This window comes from Emys orbicularis, chromosome 3 (genome assembly GCF_028017835.1).
Source record: "Emys orbicularis isolate rEmyOrb1 chromosome 3, rEmyOrb1.hap1, whole genome shotgun sequence".
Classification (NCBI taxonomy): domain Eukaryota; kingdom Metazoa; phylum Chordata; order Testudines; family Emydidae; genus Emys; species Emys orbicularis.
The window spans coordinates 18,290,979-18,305,048 of record NC_088685.1 but is presented as its reverse complement, the minus strand read 5'-3'; the positions used below and the strand labels follow the sequence as shown (position 1 = coordinate 18,305,048).

Below are 14,070 nucleotides of genomic sequence, written 5' to 3'. Positions count from 1 at the left end.
AATTAGTACTTTCTGTCTGTCTTTTCCGTGTTTGTTCACACAATATAGTGCATGTGGGCGATCTAAGATTTCAAAATTTACTTTTAATCAGTGTCTAAGCCTTTGGGTATAGCATAAGGCTGAAATTTCACAACTCACTCTTCAGTGGAACAATTGTTCCTAAAGGGTTTATACACCATTAAACCCTGCACAGGGTGTTGTAGCCTAATCTGAGAGGTTAATGACATCTCCAGAGGATATAAGCATGCATAGCTTATAGAACTACTAATATAGCACTAGCAAACTGTGTGATTAAGCTTACTAAACTTGTCAACATCAGCATGAATGTACAAAATGTTCTATGTAGCAAAGTCTTGTTCAAGAACACAATAGCTAAATAGCATAGCTTTGTGTAAACTGGTACCAGCTGAGATCTGCCCCACACCTCATCGTGTGAGAAAATGAGGTTTGAAGTTGCTATAACTGATTAGGCACAGGTAGCCCAGAATAGAGTACTGTCTTAACATGTGAACCCCTATAGCTAATACTCCAGGACAATAAAATGTCAATTATGTTTCATTACTTGTATGGATGACTCCCTTTTACAGCAGCAGGCTGTTAGCAAAGCTTCCACCAAGTTTAATATTGGTTGCAGTTGGGGGACTTATTCCTCATTCTGTGAAACTCTGAGTACTTGTCTACAGCTGGTACAGCTAGAACAGTCTGAGGTCATCTTAAATTTTTATATGTCCCTCATTACCATAGTATCTGAGCACCTTATCTTCTAGTTAGTTTCTTCTCTCCTCATCTTGTGTGGCTTAGGGAAATGCTATTATCCCCGTTTTGCAGATGGGAACTGCAAGTGACTTGTCCAGGGTCATCCAGGAAGTCCATATTCGAGCAGGAACTTGAACCCACCTCTCCTGAGTCCTAGGCTAGTGCTATAACTGCTGGCTGATCCTTTCCTGTTTGTAGCAGTGGAACACCTCTGAGGCTAATGGTGTCTTTTTATAACAATGCTCTTGCATTTGTTTTTAGCGGGGTTGAAAATTTTGTGCCCCAAAAGTTTTGAAAAGATTTTATCCTAATGTTGTGTGGGCTTTTCCTTATTTATGACTAAGGCTATGTTTATGTCACGGTGGTCATAGAAGTCACGGAATCCGTGACTTCCAGAGACCTCCATAACATTCTCTGCTTCAGTCCCAAGGGTTGCAGGACTCTGGGGCTGGCAGCCAGCAGGGCCCTGGCAGCTCCCAGCCACCGTGGGCAGAGGGGGAAACCCGCAGCTCCCAGCCACCACAGTGGCAGGGGAAGTTATGAAGCTGCAGCAGCAAAAGTCACAGACCGATCACGGCCTCCGTGAATTTTTGTTTATTGCCCGTGACAGGTCCGTGACTTTTACTAAAAATAACCATGACAAACTCTTAGCCCTATTTATGAGAACAGTAGATTAAAGTAGGATTAAAACATGTCTGAGTGACTTTAGCCATATCCTGGAGCTTTGCGATCTTGAGTGGCATGGCTAAAGTACAAGAATTCACAATACTTGGCACTGATTGTTACTTTCAGTGATCTCTAAGAGCCTTTCCTCTGCTTAAACCTCCAAAACAGACTGTATTTTTTCCCTCTGAACCTGATATCTCGCTGGTTTTTTGTTTGGTTTTTGTTTTTAACCCAAAGCACTAAGGAAGACTTGTCTCCATCTATAGATGGGTTGGATGCCCCTAGAGTTTGCTGTGTGTAAGGTTATTCCATGAGGATGTGTTACCTGGGCAGGACGGGAAAGATAAAGCCAACTAGTGGTTAAAGGTTTTGTTTTCATGTTGTAAATATGTTACTGATCATATATTTATTAATCCCAAATTAGGAGGATCTTCCGCTTAACTGGAAACGTTAGTTATTTTGGAGTCGTTAACTTGATTGTTCTGGCTTCTCAATTCCTGTAAGTGTCATGTACGGTTTGGCAACTGAAATTGCATAGCACCACCATTTTAAAAAACAAATAGTGACTTGGATAATGGGACACAGTTATAAAGTACAACAGTGTTTGTCAGATCTCTTCTCTAGTGATTGAGAACATGACACTTCATGTCTCTGGGTTATTTTAAGCAACAAATTGTGCAACTTTCTCCAAGATGGTGGTAAAGCAAATCCTCCTAGCATCACTTATGTAGAAGCAAGAAAAATGGAAATAGTCCTTCTATCTTGCGGATTGTTGGTCTTATAATAAGTAGGGCTAACAGGAAATCGCAGTTAATGCATGTGATTAATGCAAAGCAAATTATTTTTCAATTCACCTCATACAAGTCCACTCAGTCCTACTTCTTGTTCAGCCAATTGCTAAGACAAACAAGTTTGTTTACATTTATGGGAGATAATGCTGCCCACTTCTTACTGGGTGAGGTATTATCTTTTATAGGCCCGTGAGAGAGAGAGAGAGAGAGAGAGACATAAGATTTCAAGCTTCCACAAAGCTGTTCAGATCTGTACAAGTTCGAAAGCTTTTGTCTCTCACCAACAGAAGTTGGGCCTATAAAAGATAATACCTCACCCATCTTGTCTCTCTAATATCCTCGGATCAACACGGCTACAACAACACTTCATACTTCTAAATATGGCCTTTAACCATAGGTGCCAACTCCGTGGGTGCTCTGGGGCTGGAGTATCCATGGGGGAAAAAAATGCTGGGTGCTGAGCACCCACCGGCAGCCCCCCTACTAGAACCTCCGCCCAGCGCCACCCTGCCTGCCGGCAGCCCCCCATCTCCATCAGTGCCTCCGCCTCCTTCCCCGCGCCTGCCGTTGATCAGCTGTTTGGAGGCGCTGGGGGGGACTGGGAAGGAGTGAGGGTGCAGTGCGCTCGGAGGAGGGGGCGAAACTGGGTGGGGAAGAGGCAGAGATGGGAAGGGGCGGGGATGGGAAGAAGCAGGGTGAGGGTGGAGCCTTGGGGGAAGGGGTGGAGTGGGGCCGGGACCTGGGGGGAGCACATCCCGGCAGATTAGAAACTCGGGGACTATGCCTTTAACCTTTCCTTTGTGCCTCTATATTTTAAGTCATTAAATAGTTGGTGACTGCTTGCACAAACGGCCTTATTTAAACACTGCTGTTGCAAAGGTGGCTGCTTCTAGCCAGTGTGGGTTTCTGTAGATCCTACAAGCGCAGCTGCTCTACCCTGCCCTGGTATTGGCTTATGAAAATCATGCCAGTGTCGCTAATGTTTCATCAGGAACATGGCGGCGTCTGTATGTATGCTACACTGTGTGCCATTGCAGGGGTTGCCTGCGGCTACGATGGGTCGTGTCCACGTGGGTTTTGTTAATGTAGGGCTGGCAAAGATGGTGTAAAGACTTGTGCAAGTATTTCACCACTGAACAAGTGCTCGCATTGTCTCTTCAGCATCTGAGTGTGTTGGTGTGAGTGAGGGATTGCAGCACCAGGATTTTACCACTAAAATAGTGACTGTTCCAGGGGAGGGGCCAGTTTCTAAATTGTATATAAACGTTATGTAGTAGACTTTTCAAAGAGAATTCTAGGTCCAGTATGGGGGGACAACCTCCAGATCTTAATCCAATTTATGGTAAACTAAATTTGGTGCCCATAAATTATAATACTGGATCTTTCCCTTATTTGACTATGGTGGGAGAGAATATGAATAAGTATGTTGTATTTAAAATGTGAGTTGGCACTATCTGTGATTTAATGGAAAGTAGGTCACATGCCGGTTTAGACTGGCTTAATACACATGGTGCCTGTTTCTTGGAATATTGAAAAGTGCTCTGTTAGGCTAGGGTATGGTTTAAAAGTGAATTTTCACCAGTTTATGTAGAATGGTCTCTTAAGCCCATTTCACTTTTATACTGGTTAAGAAATGTATGGGTTTATGTCGAGTGTTGCTAACATAATTTGACTACAAAATTTGTGGCTTGAATTTTCAGTCCTGAGTGTAGAAATGCAGTAACTAGGGTTTTTTGCTTAGTCTAAAAATTGCGTTACCAAGGTTGTTAAATCTGATCCCACTGGGAAAGATCCCAGACCTTCTCAGTATTTCTCTGTAAGCTATTGCTTTAGTTGCCACAAAGATGTTATGTGACTGCAAATGGGTGAGGAAGTGGTCTGTGTGATCATGAAATGAAAGGGCAGCGGCTCATGAGGCAACCTCAGATGTGACCCACCCTGTGAAAACTTGAGAACTGCTTGTATGAAAACCAGTTGTGTGGATCCCTTGTGTGGCTGCTGAAGGTGGATTTTGCTGAGCTTACTTGCCTAAAAAAAAAAAAAAAAAAAAACTTTCCTTGCTCCAAAACAACGTCTTGTAGTTTGTATCTGTAGTTTGTAGTTTGTACTTGCTGATTCCTTCTCCCTATATGGATGAACTTGGCTTTTAATTATATCCCTTCTGAAGTTTCACAGTGAGAGGATATTGTGTTGATAGTTTTGTAACAGTCTCTTGTGCTCAGTGGTTTGAGAGACCTGGTGGGTGGAAGAGGGGAGGGGAGAGAGACTCTTGAATAGAAAACTTGGATCACTTTGTGTAAAGTGCAGTGGCACCTTTAAGACTAACAGAAGTATTGGGAGCATAAGCTTTCGTGGGTAAGAACCTCACTTCTTCAGATGCATCTGAAGAAGTGAGGTTCTTACCCACGAAAGCTTATGCTCCCAATACTTCTGTTAGTCTTAAAGGTGCCACAGGACCCTCTGTTGCTTTTTACAGATTCGGACTAACACGGCTACCCCTCTGATATTTGTGTAAAGTATTTCATGTAGCAACCGAGTTGTACTTTTTGCCTCTTAAACCTCAAGTATTTCACAGGTCTTTCAAGTGTTTCCACAGTGGAGCAGAAGTTTACATGTGGTTGTAGCTAGCACTATTATGGGGCTTTAATATTTGGGAAAGCGACTGTTACTTGTGAAGAAAAGTTCAGGTGACATCTTTTTCCCTAACCACACCCAAGTCAGTAGTTGGGTCACAGCTTCAGTGCTTTTATGCAGGGCTGTAGAAAACTTCAATCACTCTTCTTTACTAGGGATCTCTTCACACCAGAGCAACCCATAGACAGTTTTAGTTGAGTAGCAGTGCTGATGCAACGCATAACTGGATTTCATCACTACTGGATGAACTAGATAAGATTGCAGTGCAGCGGGCTGGATAACAAGTGCCCCTCTCACCAGAATCCACTCTGAAATGTGTAACGTCCCCTGCCCCAAATCAAACCAGCAAGTGAAAGGCTAGTTGGCCAGGTATCATAATGTAATGCAACCACCAATGAGGAAGCTTGTTAATATCAGCCACTGCTCAAACACGGCAGCTAATTTTAGAAGATGTCTCTGCATCAGAGAGTATTTATGTATTTTACACCCTTTACTTACATAACAAGTGTCAAAGGTGAGTTCTTAAAGCAAAACACTGGGAAGTAGCATGCCGCCCAGTATTATAAGCATCCTTTATTGCTAATGAAAGACCTAAAGAGTTGTTAAATGCATCTCTTAGATGGAAGAGACCCACCCTTCTGCTAGTACAAAACATAAATAGGTTGATATTTAACTGTTAAGAGGCTGCAAGGCTGGAAACTGCTGTTTCATCTCCACCTCTTCTGTTTGACAGGAATTGACATTCTGAAGCTCGTAGCAGCCCAGGTTGGAAGCCAGTGGAAAGAGATCTACCAATTTCTGAGCAATGCAAGTGACCGTGAGATGGCGGCTTTCTCCAATGGGTACACTGCAGACCATGAAAGGGCCTATGCTGCCTTACAGCACTGGACCATCCGAGGCCCTGAAGCCAGTCTCGCTCAGCTCATCAGCGCACTGCGGCAGCACAGACGTAATGATGTCGTGGAGAAGATCAGAGGCCTGATGGAAGACACAACCCAGGTAAAGTGTATGTTGATTTGCAGAGGAAGCTTGTTTTATTTTTTTCATTACACTCTTCATCACAGAAATGTGCACTAGTCTGTCCTTCCAAGGCCAGGTCTACACGACAGACCTATGTCAGTATAAGTACGTCACTCGGGGATGTGAAAAATACACACCCCTGTGTAGACTGGGTACTGTACATCATTTTTCTCCTGCCCTAAATTCTTATCTTCACTGTTTGAAAGAATTCTCAGGGACTAGGTTTTTATAGCCTGGCAAGACAGTACGTTGAGAGGTAAATATCCTGAATAACTACGTGATGCTTGCTTACACAAAAGATACGTCCATATCCGGTTTGACCATCGCATTTCCTGTAATAGGACTTATAAAAACAAGCAGGGAATAGATACACTAGTGTCTCTGAGAACAAGTAAAAACAAACCACCTACACTACAGGTTTGGTTCAGTTGTAATCCCCACTGCCTATAGTTACAACCATATGTGTAAGGTTTTTCTGTGAGAGAGACACTCCTCTCTGTTGGGTTTAATGAGCAACAGTGGCCCCAGTTCAGCAAGGCACATGTGCTTAATTCCAAAAACTAGACCTTGGTGAGGAAACGGATTTCTGCAAAACCCATTGCAATGCAGAGAGCACGTGCTTGCACTGTATAGGGCTGTCTCACTTTGAAGTCAAGAAATTGAGACACTTATTGCTTAGGAGCACTGCAAAATCTTTCATAGGAGGGATATTTTAAAAAGCCGCCTAAAAGTTTTGTCTCAACTAGGATTTAAAGGTGTTTGGAATGTGTCAGCTAAAATGTTCTAACCCCGCTTTTTAAATCCTAGGCGAGAGAAAACCTCCAAGGTTCCTTTCTAAAGGGGAAATAGGCTTGTGCCTTCTGCTGCTGCTTTATAACGTGGAAAGGAAACAGGAACATTTTTTTCAAGTGTTTACAGTAGAAATACAGATCTTGTCAATCAGGGAAGATTTCAACCAGAAAATTAGTAAAACTAGAACATCACAAGAGACGACACTGAGAGCCAAGCGATTAAGGGGGAGAAATTTTTAGTTAGCAAAAAGCAGATGGGCCCTTGGTGAACTCTAGTGCCTGCTAATGCCCGTTATGGAGAGGATGGCTTCTGTTAAGTGGTCCATATGGGCTCTTTCCCTTTTAAAACATGGAAGCTCACAATATACGTTATCTGAGACCTCCAGCAAGACTAGACTGGACTTTCCTTATATTTCAAAGCTTTAAAAGAGAATTCTCAAGACCACACACGAACAGAACAGCACTAACTTGGGCACCTGTATATGTCTCCTAAAAGGAAAAAAGGGAGTACAAATGCAATTTTGAACATTGCAAGTCATCTTTTAAAAACTAATCCATGATTTTCCCAGCGAAGGAAACTTAGTAGGTCTGTATCACTGGGAACTCTTCAGTAGCCTTAGGTCAGGTCTATACTTGAAACATTTGCTGGTACAGTAATATTGGTTAAGGATATGACACTCTTGATATTTGTATACTGGTAAAAGCCCTAGCATAGACACAGTTATACCAACCGAAAAGTGCTTTTCCTGGTATAGCAAACCCTCCTAGTGTAGACTAGGCCTTAATACCATCTTTCAAAAAGAATTGCCAAAGTGACTTCTTTACTGTAAGAACATGACCGACTAAGAGCTTGTTCTCAGAAACTAACGTTACGGGGAAGGGGCGCTGTTTGAACACAAGTGAGAATTGCTGCTCCTGAGCAGTTTGTAACCAGATTGTGTTCATCTCTGGAGTATGGTGCTAGTTCAGTGTCTTACTCTGGGCTTTTGCATGGTGGGATGGTATCCAATTGGATAATGTAGAAACTTTTTTTTTTTTTTTCTGAGTCATTTTGGGCAGGTGGCTGGAGTCTTTAGAACTTAGGGATTTACTAAAAATAGTGCAGGAGTAAATCTCGTAGAATCCTGGGCAATACTTATTCGCTGATAGGAAATAGGAACTGGTGGGATTTGTGATCTGAATTTTAGGAGCATGGATGTCAGGGTAACGTGGATGCAGTGATGGGTGGAGTGGAGGCTTCCAAGCACAGATCTCGCTGGTAACCTCCAAACAAGGGTAATTTGGCATCCCAAGAGTTGCTCACGATATTTGCCCTGATCTTTCTCTCATCCCTTTTCAGTGTGATTCCAAACACTGACTATTTATTTAGCATATGCAAACCAATCAGGCCAAGCCACAGCGTTCTTATCAGCGATGTTCAAGGTGTGAAGACCTCCAGGAAGTTGAGTCATTTTGTTATCTGAGTCCTCAACAATGTGTGTCATGGTTTGTGGCTGCCCACGTTCACATAGTGCACAGTCTGCAGCACAAATTCCATGTCCAGTACAAAACCGGTTCAGAAGGCTCCATTGCCTTTGCAGTAAATCAAACACAGGTTGACATTGAGTGGGGTCTGAGACAAGATAATTATTTGTCACTTTCTCTGCGGACCATGAAACTCGCCACAAGTCCTCTACCGCAGTGGTTCTCAACCAAGGGTGTGAGTACCCCTGGGGGATACACAGAGGTCTTCCCAGGATACATCAACTCATCTAGATGTTTGCCAATTTTACAACTGGCTACCATGTGTAGATAGAGACACTATTTGAAAGGACACAAAAATCCTGTCTGTTGTACTTGTTAGGACGTAGCCATTGTCACATACCTGCTTTGCCAAATAAGTTGTTCAGTGTTCCTGGGAATGCAGAGCTCCTGGAGAACACAGGAGCAGAAACACCCAGGGACGTTAACTGTAAGATGGAATCTGGTTTTACTTAAAAGCCAGGAACATTTTCTGCAGCTACCTTTTAAAAGAGACTGTGTGACTAGAATGCTGTTCAGTGGAGCACACAGGAGGCATATAAATGGGGTGTGGGGCAGGCTAGATAAAGGGGCCTTTTAAACCAGTGGTTCTCAACCAGGGGTACATGTATCCCTGTGGGTACACAGGTGTCTTCCAGAGGGTACATCAACTCATCTAGATACTTGCCTAGTTTTACAACAGGCTACATATAAAGCACTAGCGGAGTCAGTACAAACTAAAATTTCATACAATGACTTGTTTATACTGCTCTATATGCCATACACTGAAATGTAAGTACAATGTTTATATTCCAATCAATTTATAATTATATGGTAAAAATGAGAAAGTCAGTGATTTTTCAGTAATAGTGTGTCTGTAACACTTTTGCATTTTTATGTCAGATGTTGTAAGCAAGTCGTTTTTAAGTGAGGTGAAACTTGGGGTACACATGACAAATCAGACTCCTGAAAGGGGGACAGCAGTCTGGAAAGGTCAAGAGCCACTGCTCTACCATAAATCCCTCATCTGGTAAACTTACCCACAGAGAGCAATGTGAGGGCAGACGACCATGTGGTGGATTAAACACGTCTTTAATTAATGGTAGATGTGGCATATCATGCAATTTCATGCGTAATACTGCATGCTTAATCTTCCAGAACAAGCTTTTGAAAGTAAACAAGAATCATCCCCTTTTTACAGATGGTGAGGCTTTAAAAGCCTCCGTTTCCATTGTCCCCTAATTTTGGACACTTAGGGCCGGAGTGTTTACAGTGCTCAGCTACCTCCAGCTCCCGGTTTGGAGAAACTGTAGATGCTAAGCACCTTTAAAAATCAAAGTGTTTCTACTTCAGTTCCCAAATCTAAAATCACCGGATAATATAAAGGATCCAGGCTGAGGCATTCACAGCTGCCCAAGAGATTTGGGTGCCCACTTCTTGTAAATGGGAATTGGGTATCAAATTCTCACAAGTGGCTTCAAAAATCTAAGCTCCAGGCCTTAACGTTCTGGCCATTATTAGTTCCATTTTGAAGGCATCCAGATGCGCCAGTTGGGCTCAGAGCTCTGTTCTGCGCACTCCACAAACGCACAGGAAGACGTGGCCCCTGCCTCCAATAGCGTGCAAACTGACTAGACCACACGTTGCCTTTACAGGATGTCATGGGTGGGTTCCTGCTTGCTCTACTCCCACCAGAGGTGCCAACTTTCTACTGTGCTGGGGAGTGCTTGACTCCTGGCTCTGGCCCAGGGCCCGCCCCATTTCTCCCCCGAGCACGCCCGCCATCACTCCTTCCAGCACCTCCTGCATGCTGCGGAACAGCTGATGGTGGAAGGCACTGGGAGGGAGGGGGGAGAGTGCCGGTGGGTGCTCAGCACCCACCATTTTTTTTTTTTCCTGTGGGTCCTCCAACCCCGAAGCACCCATGGAGTCGGAGCCTATCACTCCCACATGTAACCTCAGTGAAGTCAATGGGATTACACATGCCCAGTGAGTGGGACTTGGCCTAAAGCCAAATGCATTGGTAATATAAAGGCACACACTTCTTTGCATGCATTTCATCTTAAAAAGTGAGTAGCAAAGCCTTGCTTCCCTGCCTAGCCATCTGCATCTGCCTGTCTGTGGTAGGGTAAGGATGTATTCAGGAAACTAGCCTGCTTGTTGCCTGGGAAGCAATGCAGCTTGATAAGGACTGTGGAAATGCCTCCGGTCACCCTGTTGGTGGAAGATAGCAGGGCTGACAGCACTGTTTCTTTGCATCGCTCTTGTACCTTGGAAAGAATGGAAATGGCATAGGGGCTGGAAAGGGGTTTAACTGCCAGGGAACAGAATCCTGTGAGAATCCCAAGGAATAGACTTGACAAGCTTGCCATATATCAAAACATTATTCAAGCTAAAATCACCAAGCAGCAACTCTGAAAGATATTCCTTTTTAAAAAGTGCTGTGCTCTCTGTTTCCAAACCTCATATGGCATCTGGAGGCTAGCAATCTACCCTCAAGCCTCTAACGATCACTTTCTAGCAGTGGCATTGGTTTGCTTTCCTGGAAAGTAGTGAAATTAGGTCACTAATCTCTTCAACAAGCTGCATTAGGCCTGACTACAGGAGTTCAATCAGTGCTGCTCTAATGGTTCATTTAAAAAAAAAAATTCAGCTGGTGCAGCCCCCTCTGTGGACACTTTTATTTCAGTTCATCTTAAACAGATTGCTAATCAGCTTCCTCCAACAGCCCCCTATTGTGACTCTAGGCACCCCTGTATTCACAGCCTACATACTACTGCAATGATATGTTGCACAAAATATGCCTTGTGAGGTGTCATAAGAAAGCCTGTAACATTGAATCATTGTAAAGTGCATGTGTTCGCCTTATATATGAAGTTATGAATTCCTCTGTATGATGTTACTAGAACATGTTTAAGACCAGATAGCCTAGGTAGAGGTGATAAACAGGTCTCCCCTAGACAAAGGAATGTGGGTTTGCCTCAGTTTACATACTAGCAGTATACAAAGCCATCAAGCTAAACCAATGGGTGTTATGTTCCTGAACTCAAGAGACAAAATTAACAGGACTCCTGCACCCCAAAGAGAGACAGGAGACTGAGTCCCCAGGAAGCCTTCCTGACATGTAAGACAAAGAAATCCATTTGGGGCATATAAGGAACAGAGAAACTCCATCTTTATCCTTCACTGTAGGAGACAAAGAAAACAGTCTATTTGATCTCCGTGATGCATCCTGACTGGTAGAAGGCTGGAAAGGAGACTTGATGAAAGAAACTTTCTCGAACAAAGGCTGTATCTTGCTAGGTGTTCTCAAACTGGGGGTCGGGACCCCTCAGGGGGTCGCAAGGTTATTACATGAGGGTCGCGAGCTGTCTGCCTCCACCCCAAACCCTGCTTTGCCTCCAGCATTTATAATGGTGTTACAAATTAAAAACACTTTTTAATATATTTAAGGGGGATCGCACTCAGAGCTTGCTATGTGAAAGGGGTCACCCGTACAAAAGTTTGAGAACCATTGTGCTAGAATAAATTTTAGACTTTTAGACCTAAGAACAGCCATACTGGGTAAGACCAACGGTCCCTCTAGCCCTGTATACTGTCTTTCAACAGTGGCCAATGCCAGGTGCCCCAGAGGAAATGAACAAAACAGGTAATCATCAAGTGATTCATCCCCTGTTGCCCATTCCCGGCTTCTGGCAGACAGAGGCTAGGGTCACCATCCCTGCCCATTCTGGCTAATAGCCATTGATGGATCTATCCTCCATGAACTTATCTAGTTCTTTTTTGAACCCTGTTATAGTCTTCAGAACATCCTCTGGCAAGGAGTTCCACAGGTTGACTGTGCGTTGTGTGAAGAAATACTTTCTTTTTTTTGTTTTAATTTTATTGGGTGACCCCTAGTTCTTGTGTTATGAGAAGAAGTAAATAATAGTCCCTTATTTACTTACTCTACACCAGTCATGCTTTTATAGACCTCAGTCATATCCCCCCTTAGTCGTCTTTTCCAAGCTGAAAAGTCCCCATCTTATTAATCTCTCCTCATATGGCAGACGCTCCATACCCCTAATCATTTTTGTTGCCCTATTCTATACCTTTTCCAATTCCAATATATCTTTTTTTGAGATGGGGCAACCACATCTGCATGCATTATTCAAGATGTGGGCATACCACGGATTTATACAGAGGCAAGATATTTTCTGTCTTATTATGTAACCCTTTCTTAATGCTTCCCAACATTCTGATCGCTTTTTTTGACTGCCGCTGCACATTGAGTGGATGTTTTCAGAGAACTATCCACAATGACTCCAAGATCTTTCTTGAGTGGTAACAGCTAATTTAGACCCCATCATTTTATATGTACAGTTGGGATTGTTTTCCAATGTGCATTACTTTGCATTTATCAGCATTGAATTTCATCTGCCATTTTGTTGCCCAGTCACCCAGTTTTGAGAGATCCTTTTGTAGTTCTTTGCAGTCTGCTTGGGACTTAACTATCTTTAGTAGTTTTGTATTATCTGCAAATTTTGTCACCTCACTGTTTCCAGATCATTTATGAATATGTTGAATAGAACTGGTCCCAGTACAGATCCCTGGGGGACACCACTATTTACCTCTCTCCATTCTGAAAACTGACCATTTATTTCTACCCTTTGTTTGCTATCTTTTAACCAGTGACCAATCCATGAGGGGACCTTCCCCGTTATCCCACGACAGCTTGCTTTGCTTAAGACTCTTTGGTGAGGGACCTTGTCAAAGGCTCTCTCAAAATCTAAGTACACTATATCCACTGGATCCCTCTTGTCCACGTGCTTGTTGACCCCCTCAAAGAATTCTAGTAGAATGGTGAGGCATGATTTCTCTTTACAAAAACCATGTTGACTTTCCCCAATAAATTGTGTTCATCTATGTGTCTGACAACATTTTTCCTTACTATAGTTTCAACCAGTTTGCCCGGTACTGAAGTCAGGCTTACTGACCTGTATTTGCTGGGATCAGCCGGAGCCCTTTTTAAAAACTGGTGTCACATTAGTTATCCTCCAGTCATTTGGTACAGAAGCTGATTTAAATGATAGGTTACAGACTACAGTTAGTAGTTCTGCAATTTCACATTTGAGTTCCTTCAGAACTCTTGGGTGAATACCATCTGGTCCTCGTGACTTATTACTGTTTAGTTCAGTGGTTCTCAAAGCCGGTCCGCCGCTTGTTCAGGGAAAGCCCCTGGTGGGCCGGGCCGGTTTGTTTACCTGCCGCGTCCGCAGGTTCAACCAATCGCGGCTCCGATTGGCCGCGGTTTGCCACTCCAGGCCAATGGGGGCTGCAGGAAGTGGTGCAGGCCGAGGGACGTGTTGGCCGCCCTTCCCAGAGCGGCGAACCGCGGCCAGTGGGAGCTGTGATCGGCCGAACCTGCGGAACGGCAGGTAAACAATGGGTCCGGCTTGCCAGGGTTTTCCCTGAACAAGCAGCGGACCGGCTTTGAGAACGACTGGTTTAGTTTATCAATTTGTTCCAAAACCACCTCTAATGACACCTCAATCTTGGATAGTCTCTATGTAAAAGAATAAATGGACACAAATCAGACATCAGGAATGGTAACATACAAAAGCCAGTAGGAGAACACTTCAAACTTCCTGGACATTCAATAAGAGATTTAAAAGTAGCCATTCTTCAACAAAAAAAACTTCAGAAACAGACTTCAAAGAGAAACTGCAGAGCTACAACTCATTTGCAAATTTAACACCATTAATTTGGACTTGAATAGGGACTGGGAGTGGCTGGCTCACTACAAAAGCAACTTTCCCTCTCCTGGTATTGACACCTCCTCATCAATTATTGGGAGTGGACCACATCCACCCTGATTGAATTGGCCTTGTCATCACTGGTTCTCCACTTGTAAGGTAGCTCCCTTTTCTTCC

General features: G+C 43.5%; 1 protein-coding gene across 1 annotated transcript in view; it reads left to right on the top strand.

Annotated features, from left to right (window-relative positions):
• TNFRSF21 (TNF receptor superfamily member 21) overlaps positions 1 to 14,070 on the top strand; it is a 69,251-nt gene that overhangs the window by 38,758 nt on the left and 16,423 nt on the right. Inside the window, exon 4 of the mRNA XM_065401859.1 lies at positions 5,581 to 5,846. Within this exon, the coding sequence (XP_065257931.1) occupies positions 5,581 to 5,846 (266 nt within the window). The remainder of the gene's footprint in view (positions 1 to 5,580; positions 5,847 to 14,070) is intronic.